The 24,021-nt window shown below is 40.4% G+C and overlaps 1 protein-coding gene across 2 annotated transcripts in view; it reads left to right on the top strand.

Annotated features, from left to right (window-relative positions):
• dsg2.1 (desmoglein 2, tandem duplicate 1) overlaps positions 1-21,958 on the top strand; it is a 45,814-nt gene extending 23,856 nt beyond the window's left edge. Inside the window, exons 8-16 of one of the 2 annotated variants that reach the window (XM_034180363.1) lie at positions 2,031-2,154; positions 2,221-2,479; positions 2,588-2,730; positions 3,841-4,062; positions 7,261-7,485; positions 8,366-8,496; positions 12,440-12,748; positions 14,957-15,703; positions 15,779-21,958. In XM_034180363.1, the coding sequence (XP_034036254.1) occupies positions 2,031-2,154; positions 2,221-2,479; positions 2,588-2,730; positions 3,841-4,062; positions 7,261-7,485; positions 8,366-8,496; positions 12,440-12,748; positions 14,957-15,703; positions 15,779-16,087 (2,469 nt within the window). In that variant the 3' untranslated portion in view covers positions 16,088-21,958. Of the gene's footprint in view, positions 1-2,030; positions 2,155-2,220; positions 2,480-2,587; positions 2,731-3,840; positions 4,063-7,260; positions 7,486-8,365; positions 8,497-12,439; positions 12,749-14,956 lie in introns of both variants that reach the window. The other variant, XM_034180362.1, reaches the window with a different exon arrangement.
• Positions 21,959-24,021: the final 2,063 nt, after the last annotated feature.

Raw genomic sequence — 24,021 nt, 5'->3', positions numbered from 1 at the left:
GTGGGAGATGTACAAGTTTTTGCGTGTTACTTTTCGTAGATTTTACTAGACTTCTGCTGCTTTCAGTGATGCCGGTATTTGGTTAGACTCTTTCTCTCCGATTGTTCTGTCTGAGTTATTTTCATTAGTTACTTCATCCAAACCATCAACATGCTTATTAGACCCCATTCCTGCCAGGCTGCTCAAGGAAGTCCTACCATTATTTAATGCTTCAATCTTAAATATGATCAATCTATCTTTGTTAGTTGGTTATGTACCACAGGCCTTTAAGGTGGCAGTAATTAAACCATTACTTAAAAAGCCATCACTTGACCCAGCTATCTTAGCTAATTATAGGCCAATCTCCAACCTTCCTTTTCTCTCAAAGATTCTTGAGAGGGTAGTTGTAAAACAGCTAACTGATCACCTGCAGAGGAATGGTCTATTTGAAGAGTTTCAGTCAGGTTTTAGAATTCATCATAGTACAGAAACAGCATTAGTGAAGGTTACAAATGATCTTCTTATGGCTTCGGACAGTGGACTTATCTCTGTGCTTGTTCTGTTGGACCTCAGTGCTGCTTTTGATACTGTTGACCATAAAATTTTATTACAGAGATTAGAGCATGTCATAGGTATTAAAGGCATTGCGCTGCGGTGGTTTGAATCATATTTGTCTAATAGATTACAGTTTGTTCATGTAAATGGGGAATCTTCTTCACAGACTAAAGTTAATTATGGAGTTCCACAAGGTTCTGTGCTAGGACCAATTTTATTCACTTTATACATGCTTCCCTTGGGCAGTATTATTAGACGGTATTGCTTAAATTTTCATTGTTACGCAGATGATACCCAGCTTTATCTATCCATGAAGCCAGAGGATACGCACCAATTAGCTAAACTGCAGGATTGTCTTACAGACATAAAGACATGGATGACCTCTAATTTCCTGCTTTTAAACTCAGATAAAACTGAAGTTATTGTACTTGGCCCCACAAATCTTAGAAGCATGGTGTCTAACCAGATCGTTACTCTGGATGGCATTTCCCTGATCTCTAGTAATACTGTGAGAAATCTTGGAGTTATTTTTGATCAGGATATGTCATTCAAAGCGCATATTAAACAAATATGTAGGACTGCCTTTTTGCATTTACGCAATATCTCTAAAATCAGAAAGGTCTTGTCTCAGAGTGATGCTGAAAAACTAATTCATGCATTTGTTTCCTCTAGGCTGGACTATTGTAATTCATTATTATCAGGTTGTCCTAAAAGTTCCCTAAAAAGCCTTCAGTTGGTTCAGAATGCTGCAGCTAGAGTACTGACGGGGACTAGCAGGAGGGAGCATATCTCACCCGTGTTGGCCTCCCTTCATTGGCTTCCTGTTAATGCTAGAATAGAATTTAAAATTCTTCTTCTTACTTATAAGGTTTTGAATAATCAGGTCCCATCTTATCTTAGGGACCTCGTAGTACCATATTACCCCATTAGAGCGCTTCGCTCTCAGACTGCGGGCTTACTTGTAGTTCCTAGGGTTTGTAAGAGTAGAATGGGAGGCAGAGCCTTCAGCTTTCAGGCTCCTCTCCTGTGGAACCAGCTCCCAATTCAGATCAGGGAGACAGATACCCTCTCTACTTTTAAGATTAGGCTTAAAACTTTCCTTTTCGCTAAGGCTTATAGTTAGGGCTGGATCGGGTGACCCTGGACCATCCCTTGGTTATGTTGCTTTAGACGTAGACTGTGTTTCATAATTATTGTATGGCCTTGCCTTGCAATGTGGAGCGCCTTGGGGCAACTGTTTGTTGTGATTTGGCGCTATACAAGAAAAAAGTTGATTGATTGATTGATTGATCATTTCCAAATTATACAATTAGAACAGTGAAATTAAAAACACTTTCTTCTCCTTTGTGTGAGTCTAGTTTCAGGTACTTCTGTCACATGCTTGATAAAACCAGTACTTGAAATGCCTTGAAATGCTTTAAGATAGTATTGATAAATGTGAACAAAGAACATCTTGTAAAAGTTTGATATTTTACGTTATTCTTTTTTTTTCCCAGGCTGTGGACTATGAGGATGTGAGTAACCTAGGCCTGGGCATTGCTGTGAGAAACAAAGCTCCAGCATATGATGGATCTGCCGGAACTGGAACAACAATAAATTTTGGGGGAGGAGGTGGTGGTGGTGGAGGTGGAGGTGGAGGTGGAGGAGGAGGAGGAGGAGGAGGAGGAGGAGGAGGAGGAGGAGGAGGAGGTGGTGGAGGAGGAGGTGGATCAAGTGCTACTGGTACGGGAGGTGGATCTGGAACATCAACAACATGGCATACTTGGTCATCTTATAAAACATATCCAATCAAAATCAATGTGAAGAACCAACCAGAAGGTGCGGGATTTCACCCAAATGTCAAGGTTATTCTCATATCAGAGGGAAGCACTTTCAACATTAAAGATATTATCACCGCATATCCAGCAATCGATGCAGACACCAAAAAGCCAGCTGAGAATGTCAGGTTAGCACATACACAAACACACATGGGGAATCTTCACCATTTTAAAATGAATTGTACTTTTAATAGTCTTTCCTCAGTACAAAAACTTATAAATTACTTTTGCTGTAGGTATGTCAAGGGTTATGATCCTGACCAGTGGCTGAGTATTGACCCAGAAACAGCTGACATCAGACTGCTCAAGATGCCCGATAGAGAATCCCCCCACCTGGTAAATGGAACATACACTGCTAAAGTGCTCTGCATTTCACAAGGTATAACTTTTGACAATACATTTCATTACTCAAAATTATGGATCATTCATTATATATCGTTTCCCACTTTGGGCCTTTCTGTGTGGACGTTGTATGTTCTCCCTGTGTTTGTGTGGGTAAATTACACCTGCTATGCCAGTGAAATAAGCATAAACTGTGGTGTTATCATGTGAAGGACTCACCACAGTCATAAACACACACATTGCTCTGAAATTGGTTGCATAAACCACATGAATAATGTAAAGCAGGTGATCAAAAGGTATTGGACAGATGAGCTTGCAAAATACCTTTGCAGTATTAGAATACATACCAATTCTAGGCTTGAGTCTTCCATGTGCATTTTTGGCCAATTGTAGTTGAAATTTCAAGTCTTTTCTGAATGCCATTCTGTTATGAGCCAACATAACTACTGATTCAACAGACAGATCCACCACCCTGTTTGTATTTATCTTAATTAATGATGTACAAGAAGTCCAAGACATCTTGGAAATATTCACATATCCAACCACTGACTTTAAAACTAGCTGTAAAGTGATGAATTGTGAAAAAAAAAATAGTTTATCCAATTTCTTATGGACTCTGAAAATGACTGTAATTCCTAAATGGTTAATGCAATATATTTTTACACCCTTTGAATAAAAATTTATCGTCTACACTAAAAAAAAATGACTCATTGGATGAACACAATTCAATTATGTGCAGGATTTCCATCTAATAAATATATGTAGCCCCAACTCAAAAAAGCACATCTATGCAAGATAATTTAATTTAATTTAATTTAGTTGGAATTTATTTGGGACTACATATATTTATTAGATGGAAATCCAATCCAGTGAGTCTTTTTTTTAGCGTACTCTACCAGCTCATCTCATTGGTTTCATTTCAACTGTATTGTGGTGGTGTACGGGGGAAAAGTATAAAAACTGCATAACTGTCCAAATACATAAGGACCTGTCTAAGAACGGTCTTGGACAGAACTTCTATGAAGGTTCTATGAAGTGAAATGTCTTCAGCCACTGCTCTTGTGCTCCTGCTTTCAACTTGATTGTCAATGGAATGGAAACAGAAGCTGACCAATACTGAGTGATGTGTCTTCTTGTTCCAATGCAGACATGCCTGGTAAGACAGCCACAGGTACCATAGCCATCCAGGTTGAAGACTTCAATGACCACTGTCCCACACTTACCAGTGAAATACACACAATGTGTACAGAATTGGATTCTGTGACTGTAAATGCAAAAGATGAAGATGTGTTTCCAAATGGACCACCTTTCAGTTTTGAAGTCATCCCTCAGGGCACAACAGGAAAGTGGCACGTGGAGCATTTAAATGGTCAGTGAAATCCTATTGTTTACACCTACACAAATCTATCTATCTATCTATCTATCTATCTATCTATCTATCTATCTATCTATCTATCTATCTATCTATCTATCTATCTATCTATCTATCTATCTATCTACGTGTGTGTGTGTGTGTGTGTCAAGTTTGAGGGGCATCAGAGTTAAAAATCCTAATTTTGACTTTTGACCCCAATGACATTGATCTACGTCTAAACAAACCCTTTCAGGGCAATTTGGGGTTTGCCTATCATCCACATATCAAGTTTGGCAAAAGGTCCTGGGAGGATTAATGGAACAAGCAAACACAGGTATACATACATTAATAGGCTCATTCTTAACTATGTAATATCTAGCTATCTTGCAAGGAAAGTAAGGGCAATACCTAGGCTTGGTTACTTACTAAAGCTGCTTCCCACATAATACAACCCCAATTCCAATGAAGTTGGGACATTGTGTAAAATGTAAATAAAAGCAGAATACAATGATTTGCAAATCCTCTTCAACCTATATTCAATTGAATACACCACAAAGACAAGATATTTAATGTTCAAACTGATAAACTTTGTTGTTTTTGTGCAAATATTTGCTCATTTTGAAATGGATGCCTGCAACACATTTCACAAAAGTTGGGACGGGGCAACATAAGACTGGGAAAGTTGATAAATGCTCAAAGAACACCTAAATGGAAACATGTGAATGTCATGAGTGGGTATAAAAGGAGCATCCCCAAAAGGCTCAGACATTCACAAGCAAAGATGGGGTGAGGATCACCACTTTGTGAACAACTGCATGAAAAAATAGTCCAACAGTTTAAGAACAATGTTTTGTCAACATTCAATTGCAAGGAATTAAGGGATTCCATCATCTACAGTCCATAATATAATCAGAAGATTCAGAGAATCTGGAGAACTTTCTACACGTAAGCGGCAAGGCCGAAAACCAAATTGAATACCCGTGACCTTCGATCCCTCAGGTGGCACTGCATTAAAAACCGACTGCGTAAAGGATCTTACCACGTGGGCTCAGGAACACTTCAGAAAACCACTGTCAATTAACACAGTTCATCGCAACATCTACAAGTGCAAGTTAAAACTCTACCATCCAAAGTAGAGAAGCTTGAATCTTCAACTGGACTGGGTTGCTTGGCGCAACTCTTGACTCTTCTCTACAAGAGTCAAGACAGAAGTCAGACCACCAGAGCAAGAATTTTAGCTGAGGTAGCTTCTGCGATTTGAAGCGAAACGTCCTCGCGTCAAGCAACCCAGTCCAGTCGAAGATTCAAGCTTCCCTACTATGGAAACCACCTGGACAACTGAGAGCCTACACAGAAACATCTACCATCCAAAGCGAAAGCCATACATTAACAAGATCCAGAAACGCTGCCGCCTTCTCTGGGCCCGAGCTCATTTGGAATTGGACAGACGCAAAGTGGAAAAGTGTGCTGTGGTCTGATGAGTCCACATTTCAAATTGTTTTTGGAAATCATGGACATCGTGTCCTCTGGACAAAAGAGGAAAAAGACCATCCAGATTGTTACCAGTGCAAAGTTCAAAAACCAGCATTTGTAATGGTATGGGGGTGTGTTAGTGCCCATGGCATGGGCAATTTACACATCTGTGATGGCACCATCAATGCTGAAAGGTACATCAAGGTTTTGGAGCAACACATGCTGCCATCCAAGCAACGTCTTTTTCAGGGACATCCCTGCTTATTTCAGCAAGACAATGCCAAGCCATATTCTGCATGTGTTACAACAGCATGGCTCCATACTAAAGGTGCGGGTACTAGACTGGCCTGCCTGCAGTCCAGAACTGTCGCCTATTGAAAATGTGTGGTGCATTACGAAGCGCAAAACACGCCAATAGTTGAACAAGTTGAACAACTGAAGTCGTACATCAAGCAAGAATGGGAAAGAATTCCATCTGCAAAGCTTCAACAATTAGTGTCCTCAGTTCCCAAACACTTATTGAGTGTTGTTAAAAGGAAAGGTGATGTAACACAGTGGTAAACATACCACTGTCCCAGCTTTTTTGAAACATGTTGCAGGCATCCATTTCAAAATGAGCAAATATTTGCACAAAAACAATAAAGTTTATCAGTTTGAACATTAAATATCTTGTCTTTGTGGTGTATTCAATTGAATATAGGTTGAAGAGGATTTGCAAATCATTGTATTCTGTTTTTATTTACATTTTATACAACGTCCCAACTTCATTGGAATTGGCGTTGTAGTTTGATATACTTTATGTCTGTTATTTGTCAAAGTGTGCATGTCAAACTGAGTTGAACCAGTTTTACCACTTAGAACAAAGATATTCAATTTAAAATATATATCATATAAAATATATATCCTACAACTAACAGGGCATTATACTGGTCTGTCATTGGAACCGTTTTTCAAGTTGACCAGACATCCCCAATTTCCAGGGACACTTATCTCTGAAAATGTTCCCATTTTAACTGTGAATTAAAAACAGACCAGGCATCAGAGCAAACAGACACACATCTTGTGCCTGTTTTGGCCAAAAGAAGGGGTTAGCAACTTCATATCACTCTAATTCAAATACTAAACTCTTGCTTGCCTAGTTTCAGATAAACCAGCTGTGTAAAACTCAACCAGAAACTAGGAAGTGTCAGATATATCCACAACATCAGGACAAATGTCTTATGTACATCAATTGGTCATAGGACTGGATTTTACAAAGACAGAATACATTTAATGGCTAGAAAATATTTAAAGTGCTGCTATCATGGATGTTGTGTACTCCTGCTAGAGTAGCACCAGCTCCCTTCTTGCTTGCAAAAAAGGAATGTGAGTCGATATTATGCGATGTGATCTCAATCCCCTTGCTCATGCGATCATGCAGGGGGTGACGGCAAATGAGGGAACCGCCATAGTGTTTCTGTATATTAACTTTCTAGCTACCATATGTAATCCACAACTTTTCAAAGTCCAAATTCAATGCATATTGGTAAGTGAATGCCCCGTGGATGAGTCTCTGTGAGGATGACAAATCAGAACCCACTCTTTATGTCTTCATAGTAACAAACATCTTGCCAAGATATTAACACTTGGTCTATGCCTGTTTTCACCTAGAATGTCATTTAAAGTGGATATCAGAAATGCAAGTGGTAATTATCTTTTTTAAATAATTACATTTATTGATCATGAACTTATTGCTTGCAGACACTGCAGCTGTTTTGAGGGCTGAAGACACACTGTGGCCTGCGGTATATGAGGTGGAATTATTGGTGAAGGACGAGCAGGGAGTAGCCTGTCCTGAGCCACAGAAAGTCAAAGTCCAAGTTTGTACGTGTGACACCAGAAAAACCTGTGAAAGGAAAAGTCTCAAATCAGAGCTCGGACCTGCCGGCATTGGACTGCTGTTCTTGGGCCTTCTGCTCTTACTACGTAAGTATTACATCTACATGTAGCTATTTCTAATGAAACACAATTCATACTGTATATAGGCAGACAAAAGTTCAGGACAGACTGCTTCTAGTCCGTATCAACCTTTTTATTTTTCATGAGTCACTTACACTGAAAAAATGATACCTTGGATCAACTTAAAAAAATTGATGCAATTTACAGCTAATTTTTTTTTTTTTTTTTTCACAATGTATATTTATGATTTGGTAAAGTGATTTCAGCAGATTTAAACTGGAAACCACAATCTTCCATTAGACAAATGTAAATAACTACTTTGAATGACGTGCACTGATGTTTCACTTTTTTTCAGTGTAGTATGGACACTTTAATATCATAGCATTGGACTTTGTGGGTTCAATAAACAACAACAAAAAACTGTAGTGAAGTTGTTTAGATCTTATTTGCTCAATCTGAATTTTTCTGTCATGATTGTGACCGCTCTTCTCTTCATCACATACGCCTCTTTCTTGTGGACTGCCACAGGGCCCTATTCTTGGCCCGGATCTTTTTACTTCGCTGTACATGCTGACTCTGGGGTCAATTTTAACAAAGCATAATTTGTCTTTTCATTGTTATGCATATGATCTACAGATGTATCTGCCTAGGAAGTCTAGTGAACGAGCTGCATAGTCAAAAATGCCCATTTAAATGAAGGTATTTCATCCTTTTTGGAATGAGGCTGTAACATAAAAAATGTGGAAAAAGTGCAATGCTGTCAATACTTTCTGGATGGACTGTAACTAAATGTTTGATTATAGAGGGAAATTTAAAAACTCCACCTTACGTCCCACTACACCATTCAGGAGCTATGAACATTGACTCAGACTTTGTTTTTTTTGTTTTGTTTTTTTTATGTCCACAGTTCTTCTACTTTTCCTGCTGTTCTGCCATTGCGGAAGTGCTGTAGGTCTGCCAGAAGGTTTTACTGAGATGCCATTTGACACCAAATCACATCTTATTGCCTACCACACTGAGGGCCAGGGCGAGAACGCGGTAAAATCAACATATTTATTTTAATGTACAAAACAGAGCTGGTTAAATGTCGTGTATGTGAAAAGAGCATTAGTACCCAAACAACGAATTTCCACATTCCTGTTGTTTTACGATATCACTGCATGCAATGCCCACACACATACGCATTCTTCACTCTTTGTCCGTAATTGTATGGACTGTTGTGTAATGCATGTCTTTGCATGCACAGCTAATGACAGTAGATTAGGGATTATACTAATACAATGAAATTTTTTTTAAATTGTGCAACACAAAGTCTCAACACAAAAATGCATGTCTCCAGTTTGTTTTAAACATAGTCTGAATTCTTAAGTTAACTCCAGCAAATGCAGAAACCAGAAGAAAGTATTGTACCACTCACATGACAATACAATGAACATACTTTGAATGGTTTTGAAATCCACAGGAAAAATGAAGACTGATCAAAATGTCCTGATTTAACAGTATAAACATCTAGTTTCCACATACTACATTTGCATTCAGTCTGCAGTCCATTATCTGTCTGTGATATGTGTGTGTGGAGCTGATAGCCTCAACTCGGGTCAGTGCTTCCTTCTCCACTCGCTCCACAGCACTATGTTTCAGGTGCATTGCAGTTGCAGCATTGCATACAATTTTGCAGCAAATACGAGGTCTATTTTGGATTGATGTCGAAACAGAAATGCAACAATTGCGAATCAGATGAGGTCAATAATCACACTGTAATGCCTTGCCATTGGGGATATTAACAGTCCATTGTTCTTCTTTGTACACCCACTCCGTGATGCATTCACTGTCACTCTCTACCCCCCCAGGCTGCGCCAATCTCTCTCTCTCCTGTTCATCTGCCCATTTCAGACATGTACTGCAAGAAAGATATGTAGAACGGACCAAAAATGTGACGCATACGTGGTACATGGAAAATGTACTGTGAGGAAATCTCATAACACCATTAGATTAGATTTGATAGAACTTTATTGATCGCTTGGGAAGACTCCCTCAGGGAAATTGAGGTTCCAGCAGTTTCTTACCGTGTGTGTATAGCAGCACACACGGTAAGAAACATACAGAGTATCAAAAGTGAAAGTAAAAAAAAAAAAAACAGTTTGAAAATATAAATATAAATACCAGACATACTGATCAATACTGGTTTACTGGCTACTACTGTTCCTCTCCTTCGTGTCCTCTGTCTTCCTGTTACTCCTCCTCCCCCTGAGTGAGGAGTTGTACAGTCTGATGGCCTGAGGGACAAAGGAGTTTTTCAGTCTGTTGGTCCTGCACTTGGGAAGGAGCAGTCTGTGGCTGAAGAGGCTCCTCTGGTTGCTGATGACGGTGTGCAGAGGGGGACTGGCATCGTCCATAATGTCCAGCACTTAGTCCAGAGTTCTTTTCTCTGTCACCATAAGCAGAGAGTCCAGCTTCATGCCAACCACAGAGCCAGCCTGCCTGATCACTTTGTCTAGCCTGGATGTGTCCTTCTTGTATGTGCTACCCCCCCAGCACCTCACAGTGTAAAAGAGGACGATGGCTACCACAGAGTGGTAGACCATCCACAGGAGTTTCCTGCAGATGTAAAACAACTGCAACCTCCTCAAAAAGTATAGCCTGCTCTGTCCCTTCCTGTATAGATGGTTGCTGTGGGTTGTCCAGTCCAGTTTGCTGTCCAGCCACAGCCCGAGGTACATGTAGGAATCCACAGCCTCCACCTCAGCCCCCTCAGCTCCTTTGGTCAGAACTGGTCACAGACTTGGTCTGGACTTCCCATCTGGACAACTCTATGTTCACTTTTGTAAACAATGTGTTCTCCCAATCTTCAGTTTAAATCTTTAAATTTCTAAAAAGAAATTACAGAAACCAAATGCATACCAAAACCATGCATGAACCCTAAAAATTAATAACCTTAAATGTCATATTGAAATATAAATATATTATGTCTGTCATAAACCTTATATATATATACACACACACACACAGTGGTGGGCACAGGTAATCATAAAGCTACCTTTGATAACTGCTAATCAGCTAACTGAAAAGTTATCTTTTATAATGATAAAGCACCTAAAAATTGATCAGAAGCTACAGCTAACCGCTAACTTTCTATTTTGTCTCCCGCACACTCTCAGCTACCAACAAGCCTTTTTTGAGTTTAAACACTGACAAAGCTTCTAATAGAATCAAAGGTGATCACAAACCCAAACACAACAAATGAGTCAGCGCTTCTGTCTTTGTGCGCCCTGCCCACTACTGTAGAGAAGTGTCATTCATCTTGACAACATACAGCAGTCCAGCCATGAGGCAGAGGTCTTGAAAAGGAAAGCAGGTTTGACTTATGGGTTTGATTTATAAATCAAATTAATCCAAATAAAAATACTCCATTACTGTAAACTCTTAAAATGTACAAATTGATATACGAGGTCTGTCAATAAAGTTACGGTCCTTTTTATTTTTTTCAAAAACTATATGGATTTCATTCATATGTTTTTACGTCAGACATGCTTGAACCCTTGTGCGCATGCGTGAGTTTTTCCACGCCTGTCGGTGACGTCATTCGCCTGTGAGCACTCCTTGTGGGAGGAGTCGTCCAGCCCCTCGTCGGAATTCCTTTGTCTGAGAAGTTGCTGAGAGACTGGCGCGTTGTTTGATCAAAATTTTTTCTAAACCTGTGAGACACATCGAAGTGGACACGGTTCGAAAAATTAAGCTGGTTTTCAGTGAAAATTTTAACGGCTGATGAGAGATTTTGAGGTGATTCTGTCGCTTTAAGGACTTTTCACGGTGCGAGACGTCGCTCAGCGCTCTCAGCCGCCGTCGTGAACCTGTTCAAGCTGAAAACCTCCACATTTCAGGCTCTATTGATCCAGGACGTCGTGAGAGAACAGAGAAGTTTCAGAAGAAGTCGGTTTCAGCATTTTATCCGGATATTCCACTGTTAAAGGAGATTTTTTTTAATGAAAGACGTGCGGACGGGTCCGCGCGTCGGGACGCAGCCGCCGCGACGCTCCGCCACAGGAAAAACACCTCTGTTGAAAGCCTTAAGGACAAGTTGGAACATGTCCTGCCTGTTAAACAATTTCTCATATACTCACTCCACTGAAAGCCATCAAAAGCCGCCTGGATTTTACAAATGGTTATCAACACGGAGGTGTTTTTCCTGTGCGTCCCGATTCGCGGATCCGTCCGCACGTCTTTCATTAAAAAAATCTCCTTTAACAATAGATCCTGAAATGTGGAGGTTTTCAGCTTGAACAGGCTGATGACGCCGCCTGAGAGCGCAGCGTGACGTCTCGCACCGTGAAAAGTCCTTAAAGCGACAGAATCACCTCAAAATCTCTCATCAGCTGTTAAAATTTTCACTGAAAACCAGCTTAATTTTTCGAACCGTGTCCACTTCGATGTGTCTCACAGGTTTAGAAAAAATTTTGATCAAACAACGCGCCAGTCTCTCAGCAACTTCTCAGACAAAGGAATTCCGACGAGGGGCTGGACGACTCCTCCCACAAGGAGTGCTCACAGGCGAATGACGTCACCGACAGGCGTGGAAAAAACTCACGCATGCGCACGAGGGTTCAAGCATGTCTGACGTAAAAACATATGAATGAAATCCATATAGTTTTTGAAAAAAATAAAAAGGACCGTTACTTTATTGACAGCCCTCGTATAACACATATCTGTTAATTTTAAAATAATGCACTAATTCTAAAGATTTGAACATTAACACACAAATGCCAAAAGGGATTATGGGTAAACTTAGCCTCTGCTCATACTGATTGGTTGACTAATTCATTCTATGTAAAAACCAACATAAGTGAATCAATGTAACGTGTTAGTGTTTACAAATAAATGTTTTTGTAAAATATTCCTTTATATATATATATATATATATATATATATATATTACTGAACAGATGTTTACTCTGTTCTTACATTTGGTTCATCCCCCCTTTAGGCAGTGCCATTAGTGAACAGAAGTTCAAATGTGGATGGTGGAACGAGCAAAATGGGAACAGCAGGTTTGATCAACACAGTGCCTGTGGGTATCAAAGAGAACTTCATCTCCATGGACCAGGGCTTCCTACACGGAGACCACAGTACTGGCCGAGCCAAATGTGGATGGGGGATGACAGAACACAGGCAGGACTTTATCTCTGAGTTTCAAGACATGGAGGCAAGAGGAGGAGGAGCACAAGGAAGAAGACAAGATTTTATTGATAGTATTACATTACCAGACTACTTCCTCAGGCAGTACTACACTGAGGTGAGGAATCAGCTCACTATTGTCACCCTTTATTTTCTGCAACTACTAAGGAATGTTACATCAGCTTGATTTACATAGGTTACGTAACAACAGATTTCACCTCAAACCAACACTACACCATATTCTGAAAAACATGCACATGGTGACCGTGACAGAAGAAAACTCACTCCTACTACAAGAAGACATGTCAAGCAGAACCACACCTTTTTGGAGTGACCATCTGTCATGACTGGTTGAGTTATAAGAAACAGAGTCATAAACTGTAATGGAGGACAGTAGGTGGATAGTAGCATAGTGCTCTAGATAATCCACCTACAGAGGTGGAAATACCTCCAGAAAGTGACAGGAAGAGGGAGACAGAGAAAAACAGGGGCATACATGCCTTTATGTGATTTTGTTGGAAAGAGAGAGAAAGAGAGAGAGAGAGAGAGAGAGGAAAAAGGAGAGATAATAAAAGTATGACAGAAAAGAGAGAATGATAGAGAGAAAACTGAGAGAAGCTCTGCATCATAATCCCCTGGCAGTCTAGGCCTATGGAATTTTAACTATGTGGGAGAATTTGCCTGTTTTCTCAACATAAAGTGGATTGTTCCAGGAAAAGAGCCAACCTAGGCCATAAGTAATACAATTACAGACAGAGAAGTGGTATGGAATTACAGTCTTAACAGCTTCAGTCATGTTTGAATGTCTTTAAAAGGGTTTTCATTAGGGATGTGAATCGTACAACAACTCACGATTCAATTAGATTCCGATTCTTGGGGTGACGATTCGATTCAGAATCGATTTTTGATTCAAAGAGCTCTGAGAAATAGTTATATTACTTAAAAAATGTTTATGTTTAAGAAAATGCAGCTTTACAAGGTTAATCAAGTGATTCTAAAGATGTAAATTTACTTATCTGCTTTGCTCGTTCGGAGTTGACTGGCAGTTTAGCGAAGCGCTGGTCAGTAGTCGGCAGGTACCGCTGCTCCGCTCCTTTTAGCTCCGGGTGATGACGTAGCATGTGGGCTTGCGGATTTGAAGTGTTTCCGAAGTACTTAACTTTCATTTTGCAGATTTTGTACACTGCGTAAGTCATGTCAATCTCCTTCTTACTCAGCAAATAATAAAATCCAAAATGCGCCCAAACATTTGCCTTCAGCAAAGACGGTGCTGGCTGAATTATCTCTTAAGCCGCCATGCTAAGCTTCAGCTCACAAATGTTTGAAGTACGCCGGACCCGCCCCTCGCGGAGACGCTGTAGTACGGAAGCCGTTGCCTGACAAACAGTACACGCAGCGAGTAAGCAAGGAAATGTTTAATAAAATGCTTTTTAAAAATCGATTCTTGGACATTTTGGATCGATTCAGAATCGTAATAAATAAGAATCGCAATTCAGACGTGAATCGATTTTTTTCCGACACCCCTAGTTTTCATATTGATTATGGCTTGGAACTTGTTTGATCATGCTCCATCGGGATAAAAATTTGAAGCCAAAACATTTGTTGAGGTCACAGCTCCTTTCTTCCATTTTTTTTTTTTTTGTATGGGTTTCCCAGGTCTGCACTTTATAAGTTAGCCTGTTAGGAGGCAAGCCAGTGTCACTGAATGAATGGTCCCCAGTAATTCAGTAATTCACTGATTATCACCTCGTTTCTACTTAAAACTGCACTCCATTCATCATCTAACTTAGCGACAGATATCTGAAACTTTTGTACAACAATCATTCCCACATAAATTCAGCATTATTTCATAATAAAAGATGGAGAAGCGATCACAGCACAACAGCAGCACGTTTGAGTCTGACTTTCAGAGTCTGACTCTCTACACCCGATCAGAGGGAATAATGTGATTATCAGACGACAAAGTAAAACCTCTTAAATCATTGTAAAGTCAGTTTTAAGCAGAAACAAGTCCATAATTAGTGAATCGCTGCTGACGCTCCGAAATGATGCTTGTACAGTGAAGGCGGGGGGGCTGTTCAGTCTGCAACTCCAGGTTAAGTGGTTTCATCCCATTTTTGCACTTTTTTGGGACTATAGCTGTCAGTAGTTTATTGTGAATTCACAGTGAAACGTTTTACTGTTTATGCCACTGTCCAAATGCTTATGGGCCTGATTGTTAATCACTCATAATAAAAACAACGTGATGAAAAATTAATGAAAGAGAAACAAAAATCTCTTTTGTGTTTGGCTAAGCTTTGGTAACAATTGCCTGTTTTCTCTACAGAAAGTAAACAGTAATTGGGAAAAGCAGACGGTGAAGGACAGTCAGTTGGTGTACGACTATGAGGGCAACGGTTCTCCCGCTGGCTCGGTGGGCTGCTGCAGTCTTCTAGAGACTGATAATGACCTGCAGTTCCTCAATGATCTTGACCCAAAGTTCAAAACCCTGGCTGAGATCTGTGGAGGAAAGACGATCCAAACTGAAGTTGAAGCAACACCCACTCCCCGACCCAGGACCACCATCAACACTCTAACTTCAGTATCAAATGTGATGTCTACCCAGCAGCCATTCACTCCACCCAAAGTGCAGTCACCTGTCCAGAAGACAGAGGAGACTGTGGTCAAGGAGTCATCTAAGAACATTGTGAGGGAAGCAGCAATGACACTGAGAGAAGATAAGATCACAGTGACTGACGGGAAGGCAAATACTGGCCAAGTGGTCATGGTACAGCAGCCACAGCCTGTTTACTACACCACCACACCTGTAGCACAGCCTGTGCACTACATTGTTCAACCACAGATGCAGAACACTGTGTTGCTGGCTGAGGCACCACCCACCAACCTTCAGAGAATGATCCTGGTGAACGGCACGCAAACAGTCCCTGCCCAAGGTAACGTCATTCAGAGAGTTGTATCCAGTGCGCAAGCACAAACCCCTGGCATGGTGCTGGTTGAAGGGAACAGGCACAACTTGTCAGGCTCTCAGGCTATGATGGTTGTAGAAGGCCAAGTACCAGCAGGATCCATGAAGGTCCTGAAGGGTAGCCAGCCAGGCTCTCAGGCTATGATGGTTGTAGAAAGCCAACTACCAGCAGGGTCCATGAAGGTCCTGAAGGGTAGCCAGACCTGCTTGGTGCAGGGAGGTACTCTCCAGCCAGGAGGACTCTCTGGATCCCAGAGAGTCCTGGTGGTTGGAGGCCCAACAATTAGTGGAGGGAAGCTTGTCCAGGAAGTTGGAGGTCAGTCTCTCAGAAATGGTAGTTCTAGCTCTCAAAGAGTCCTCCACAGCAAAGGCAGTACCTCTGGTGCATCGCAGAGCAGTTTAACAGGTTCTCATCCCTCTACCAGCCCTCAAAGCACAATCCCATCCTACCACAAGGTGGTGGTGCAGGAGAAAAGAGAAATCATCAAATGAGACATCTGCACTTCAAAGCTATGTGGGCTGAGAGAAGGCATGTTTGATTTAGTTCAGACATGTAGCAAGCCAATCTCATCATCATTTTTATGAGACTCAAAAACTTTACATGTCAGTTTAATGGGGAGGTTGTGCTGCAGCAGTCTGGCAATAAATGAATTCACATGTGTCTGCATGTCCATATTTACTGGATAGGTCTAAATGTGTCTTAGAGCAACACACCAGGCATTGTGTTGATGTATATTTTTTGTGTTGCATTCCACTTGTGCAAGACTAGCAACAAATCTCAGCATTTCATAAATTTTACCATTTTTAATAATGTGTGATGCACGTTTAAGAGATTAAGAATAACCCAAACCTCTCTGATGTTAGCAGAATTTATCGGTCCACATCAGCAAACCAAATGGTCAATTTCTAAGGTTCCTTTTGCTGCAATAACAAGACAGTGTAGAATCTGTAATATCAAAAGCCAGATCATTTAACACTATGGATGAGTGCAAAAGTGTGCATCCCCTTATTTTGAAATGGCAAAATATAATATTTAATCACTGTTCATATCATGAAAATGTTCCTTCATCATCAAAAATATCCATGAAAGGCATCAGAGGACTCACGCAAACCCTGTGCACTCACTCTGGCCGGAGTAGGACCATATGTTCACTGTCAGTGTTAATTTAACACTGTCAGTGTTAGTTTTACACTGATGATTTTACTGTGTACACACACCACAATACGGCAAGTAAGTATGCATATGTCTGTAATGGCATTTTTGACTATGTGTGACTTGAACACATGATTTCTGTGTGACGTCATTATGAAGTCATTCATACCAGTCAATCATAAATATTTTGCTGATCGGTATATGCTTTTGATCATCCAAATTTTCTTCTTATGACTGGTTCACAGGGCAACATAATTATCCCGATTTCTGACTCAATCTAACCCCTTCCTACAACCTTAAGGATGCCCCAACTATCATGATGGCTCTAAAGATAATCTTTTCAGATATTCTTGCTGTGTGTGGTGGGTTAAGATTTCTCTAGTCTGTGCGGAAGGACGTTGGGACCCCTCAGACCTCAAATCATGAATATCCCACATGTTGGATTGTCTTGGCCCGATATCCCAGCATGTGTGGTGTTCTCCCAGCACAAATTCTAGCACACAGCCTGTTGAATGTGACATGTAGCCAATCAGAAAGCAAAGTGACGGAAGCACGGAGGGGAATCCAAAATTATTTACTCCAAAGTCACGTTTGATCTCCAGAGGTTTTGCAAGATTTCCCGTCTGACCTGGGAATGTTTGTGAGCGAAATCTGCTCATGTGTGTTTTCTTTACCATGTAGCTGCACATCACACACTGTATGACCAAAACTGTTAGATCTATGTTTTTTTTTTTAATCACCATGTATGGGGTCTCTCAGGTATTGAAAACCTACCAACAATTTTAAAATCTTGCCGTGAGAACCAGGTGTTAATTGTTATGCAGAGGTGTTTTTCAGACCATATCCAAGCAATATTCCCACCATGTTTGAGCATCTAAAAAGAAAGTTTTAGTGAAATTGCAAAAAAAAAATAATAATAAAAATAAAAAAAATATCCGTCTAAAAGTTTGCATCCCTCTTTATGAAATGTTCTCTCAGACTCTCTATGTTCTCCTTTTGGAATACATTGGAGCAGCATTGCTATCTTGTCATAGAAATATATGCACAATACCATTCAAAAAATTTGGACACACTTCTCTATTCAAATGAAAGAGAAAGTGCATCCAAATTTTGGACTGGTAGTTTATGTATCATTGAAATACCCATCAGTATTCTACTGTATGGTAAATCTGTTTGAGGTAGACAGTTCTCAAAAAAACTGAGTGACTATGCAAGGAGGACACCAGTGAACAAAGCTATCAAGATACCTGGAATAACTGTGAAGGCATTATTAGGCTTTTGCAACTGATGCTGGAGAAATTGTCCAGAGTGCAAGTTTTGCCTATTTTACCACTCGTCACATCTTCATGCTTTCGATGATGAAGGAACATTTGTATGAGCTATATGCACATTAAATATTAGGTTGGTGAGAATAAAAAAAGTGGTTTACTCTTGTTGCCGTTTCAAAGTAAGGGGATGTAAACCCTTTCCCTCATTTGTTTATTGTGGATCATTGCCCCCAATTTGCCTATTGATGCTGGAAGTATTAAAATGTCAAGATATCACTGTTTAATAGACACGAACACAGTCTATGAGCCCATCAAATCTGACTGTCAACGCCTTTATAAAGGACTGCCCGAGAAAGTTCAAAGAATGTTGCACCATCTGGACTGCAAGATACGAGAGATACCTTCTGTACATCTGCATGTTACTTCATTTGCCTGTAGTCACGGCGAGTTCTAGGAGCGCCATATAATTATACACAGCTTTTGAAAATATCAGACTCCATAATTAAGGTATAATAACATGGATGTATGTGTTTAGGTTATTCTGTGCAATAGAACCTGTTTTTAAAAATGATGTGCATTACTGAACTATGGTGTTTTTTAAGGTTGTTAGTTTTTTCTGATTATTATTTTTTATTATTATTCTGTCTGGCAGTTTACTGCTGGGTAGTTTTTATGGGGAAAAATTCCATAGCAGAAAAAATGTTTTGGAATCGTTCATAGTTTTCAGTACAAAGCATTTATATGACAATACAGAAATGACTTTTGATAACGCAGCAAATGTCTGTAAATATATTTTCTTCAGTTTATCCTTTGGATTTGTACAAGTAGTCTGCTTGGGTGGTTGCAGTCTAGGAGCTAAGATCTGTAAGTGTGGTAGATGCAACAATGATGATGATGAAGTAAGAGCTTTGTGGTTCAAGTGGATTTCTTGGGCTCTCTTGATAAATTAAAGATTTGAAATACCTGTATTTACCTCTCCAATCTGGCAATTTATTTTAAACTTGCCTCACTTAAACCAAATGCAAAAAGATGCACTTTTAGACATTTACTGTAACATGTAGAATTAAATTGGATTGAACTTGTGACACTATGAATCGACATGGAACATTTTATGGCCTGATTTATGATCCGAGATAACAAGAACTAATTTTCATGGCCAATCCAAACTTTTGTGTGCTGGGGTGCAGAAAACTTTGCAGGTTATTTGTTAAGAGTAAATGTACAATTGATATCTGATGGCATGCATATATGGCCTTAATGTTCTCCCAGTGGAATGCACTCAGACAGCTGTGTTCACAGTTCCACCAGCAGAATACAGCATAATTATTCATATTTAGTTTAAATACCGTGAATGGAACAAGAACTAAAAGTCCAAAATAAGAGATTGTTTTCTTGTTTTTTTTGTTTGTTTGTTTTAATATAATGTGCATGTTAACGCACACTGCATCCTGTATGCAGAGCTGTGATATCCCACACAGATATGACACTCTGATATTTGCATCTGTGTGTAGTTCACCTGTTATGCATGGAGACACTTACTCATAAATAAATGGGCACAAAGTAAAGTTAAATTTGCCCAACATTTTAATGACTATTATTATTATTATTGTTCTGTGAAGCCTCTGTGCTGGAATAGTATCCCAGATAATCTATCAGGCACAATCAATTAACGCCAAGATTTCAAACTTACAAAATAAAGCAAAATATACAAAATAATATACAAAATAAATCCATTAAATTTCTTTTTGACCTTCATAAATCATGCTGAGTGTGTAAACCTCACCTATTTTGCATGCTTCCTCGCACAATTTTGTGCACTCGGATGGTCAAACCCAAAGTAAATCAGGCCCTTAGAGTTTACTTGAAAAAAAAAAGGATTCAAACACTTATCAAATATGCTTAGAAGCCAATCACAAGTTTAATCCACCATCTTTCACTCACATAATTTGACTTTTCATGAAGTTTACTTTGGAAAGATGGGTTGATTAGATTACAAAAGGAATTAGCGTGAAATGGCTCCAAAATACTGTAGTTACAATTTTAAAAAGAAAAAATTACATTAACACTCCATTTGCATCCTTTTGCTGTTGTTAGGTAGATTAAGCTTGGTAAAAAAAAAATAAATAAATAAAAAATTGGGTCTCAGTAACATTAATATCAATCCAACCAGCCACAGACGTGACTTTCTTGGTGACTGTAATACCACATACAAATATAAAACAATACAGGATTTTTAATGTGGGTAAAATTAGGGGTTGGTGTTAGCACAAATATTGTGAAATACCCCATTTAAAATATGGAGATGGTCATTATGAACCAGAAAATACAAACTATTGTCCAAATGATTGATTCTAACCCCCCTGTACATACCCCCTGAAATCACAAACCGCCAAATTTTACATTTTTCAATCAAAAATGCTGTCCGGCAATAATATAAGGGCCTGTAAACCAACATGAAATTTTTTTAGTAACATTTTCTTTAATAACACAAAAAATACTAATACAGCAATGCTTTGGTTCAAATAATAATCAACATTTAAGGGTGAGTCCATGGAAATTTGAAGTCCCACAGCCCACAGCTAGTCTCGGTCAGCCAGAATTGTATCCATGGCTTTACTAAAGTCATCCAAAGTCACATCTGCATTTGAGGTAATGTTTTTGAGGTACAGTTTCAGATTCACTGCATATGTGTTCATGGGCAGCTTCTTGTGGTCCTTCATGAGGCGAAAGAGGTCACTTGATTTTGGCAGGGAAAGCGAGGTATCTCGAGCATAGCGAACCTCCAGGTAGAGACGTCCAATCTTGGTGTGTTCATCTATGTCAGTGGCTGCTACATATTCTTCAACTGCAGCAGCAGATGTGAATGGGCCTCCCATTCCCTTCAGTGAATCCAGCGAGAGCTGCTAAGTTTTTCCTGGACTCCGAAGCAATGCTCATGGTGGGTAGTGCCCTGTATGTTCCATTGATCATGATTCCCTGCACAGAAAATGACCCAGCACCCTGTTTTTTTGAGCCATCATCAGAGTAGGTCACCACAACTTGTTCATCAGAGTTCATGATCTCCTTGACAATCTCATCTAGTGCCAGAACTTCGATGCTCTTGCAGGCTTCCCTGATACTCTTGGATTCTGGCAGAGTGTCTAGATCAATTACTTCTGGCTCATCATGTGGCTTCCAGTTTCGTCCAAACATCCGGTTACCGACCGTTATGACAGATGCTTCAGCCTGGGCTTCGGACATGTGATAACAGCTCTTCAGTTTATCAATAGTCTCATAAAACTCTGGCCTAACTTTTCTTATGCTCTCACGGATGTGCTGGTATTTTAGAGGCAGTTCGTCTCCTGGTTGAGTGAGAGTGACTGTGGAAGACAACCTGCGCTTCTTTGTCTGACTCTGAGTCTCCTCAGTCTCAGCTGCACTGGAGCATTCATCACAGGATGAGAAGGCCGCATCTGTGTCCATACTGTGGTCACCTTCCTCTGACTGGTCACTGTCCTCAAAATAGGCAACTGGCTGGCTCAGCTCCTTTTCTTTTTCAGCTTCTTCTCTCATTTGATCAATGGCTTGCATCTCCTTTTGCCTGCGCTCCATTGTCTTCATCCATTTGCGGTCAACAAAGTCTTCACAGTACATTTTCCTTTCAGCTCTCTGATCACTGAGAAAGTTCCACTCCATGTCACTCATCTTTACACCATGCTTCAGCTCCAGTTTCCTGCGTATTACAGGGTCCTGACAGAAGATGTCAAACACCTCCAGTGTTCGACTGTTGAATGTCTCTGCTCTTTTGGAGAAACTATCATTTTGTCGCTGTTTTCGTGTCTGAACCAGAGTCAGAAAGTCATAATACAGCTTCAAAATGTGCTTCTTTATGTGCCTGGTGTGGATGGTGTACAGGTTGCAAAACAGCCAGTGTTCCTGGACCAGTTCAGCAAGCAGCTGAGCTGCTGCATCCCTTGATCGTTGGGCCTGGCCGGCCCGCTTTGGCCGCAAAAGATACAGCATGTTCTGTATGATGTCCTTGCCTGCTGGAAGCATTCCACTTGGAAACTCTGCCTTCTCTATGTAGTCCACACCACAAAGTGTCTTTTTGGCCTGTGATCTTGTAAAGGGTGTACTACTACTACTACTACTACTACTAGAAGCCATTTTTTCACTTGCGACAAGTTGAAAGGCTGGCGGCGGAGGCATCGGTGGAGGCGGTTCATCCAGGCCCGAGGCGTCGGCTACATCCGAGGCTAGCAGCGGCTACGTCCGAGGCTAGCAGCGGCTACGTCCGAGGCTAGCAGCGGCTACGTCCGAGGCTAGCAGCGGCTACATCCGAGGCTAGCAGCGGCTACATCCGAGGCTAGCAGCAGCTACATCCGTGGCTGGCGGCGGAGGCATCGGTGGAGGCGGTTCATCCAGACCGAGGCATCGGTGGCGGCGATACATCCAGGCCCGAGGCGTCGGCTACATCCGAGGCTAACAGCGGCTACGTCCGAGGCTAGCAGCGGAGGCATCGGTGGAGGCGGTTCATTCAGGCCCGAGGCATCGGTGGCGGCGATACATCCAGGCCCGAGGCGTCGGCTACATCCGCGGCTAGCAGCGGCTACATCCGGGGCTGGCGGCGGCTACGACCGTGGCTGGGGTGGCTGTGAATGAGGTTAGCAACGGGGAGGGTTGGGGTGCGGCTACCGGACCTGTGGTGGTGGAGGCTACTGGTGAGAATTGTTTTTGTAATCAATAGTGGCCATACTGAGCCACGACAGTCGGCATGGCACCACCCAGGAAAACAGATAAACTCGAGGAAGATATAGAGGAGATAAAGACCTCATTAAACCATATATCAAAAGACATGTCTAATCTAGACAAACTGATGGTGGAAATTAAAGAACTCCAAAATCTGGTTAAAGAGAAGGACAAGATCATTAAGAAACTTGAGCAACGTGTAGATGAACTTGAACAATTTACTAGAAAAGATGACGTTATAATATCTGGACTAGAAACAAGGCATCGGACATATGCAAGGGTGGTGGATTCTGGTGTAGCCAGTGGGGAGAATGCACCACCTGAAGAAAGACAATCATTGGAACAACAAGTTACAAACTTTTTATATCAAAAAGGTGTTGTCATCCATCAAGACACAATATCAGACTGTTATACTGTTCCAACTAAAGATAGAAAAAATAAACTATCTAACATTGTTATACGATTTACAAGCAGAAAATATAAAAATGAGTTATTAAGACAGGCAAAGAATTTGAAAGGAACGAGTGTCTATATAAATGAGCATCTAACAAAAAAAAAATGCAGATATTGCTAGGGAAGCAAGACTACTAAGAAACAGAAACATATTGTTGCTACATGGGTCTGGAATTGTAGGGTGTGGATTAGAGTGAAAGAAGGAACAAACGGTATACAAATCAAAAACATGGAGGACCTTACGAAATACAGACCTGAATAGACAATCAAATATAACATCTGTTGGTAATTGGACCAACAAAAAATCAGATCAAACATGGAAACAGATGATAAAATATATGACATAGACAGTAATATTGATGAAAGTATATTTGACTTAAAAACGATTGGTTGTGAGTATTATACAGTAGAACAGCTGAATAGTGAAAAAATTGCAGAAGATACCCTGTCACTCATACATATAAACAGTCGAAGCTTGTATTGTAAAATGTCACAAATAAAAGATTATTTAAATCAGTTTAAAAATAGATTTAGTATTGTTGCAATCACTGAATCTTGGCTTAAAGATGATCTCATGGATGAAGTTCAAATGGAGGGATATGAGCTGTATTTTGTAAACAGAAGATATAAAAAAGGCGGTGGTATTGCTCTGTATACAAAAACAGATCTGATGTGTACAATTGTTGAAGAAATGACAATTATGAATGATGTCATAGAAATTGTAACAGTGGAACTTGTACATGAAACATCTAAGAATATTTTAATCAGTTGTGTATACAGAGCACCAGATTCTTGTGTTGTGAAATTTACAGATAAAATAATTG

This window comes from Thalassophryne amazonica, chromosome 10 (genome assembly GCF_902500255.1).
Source record: "Thalassophryne amazonica chromosome 10, fThaAma1.1, whole genome shotgun sequence".
Taxonomy (NCBI): Eukaryota; Metazoa; Chordata; class Actinopteri; order Batrachoidiformes; family Batrachoididae; genus Thalassophryne; species Thalassophryne amazonica.
Note: the sequence above shows the minus strand (reverse complement) of the source record. Positions and strands in the feature narration are given on the sequence as shown.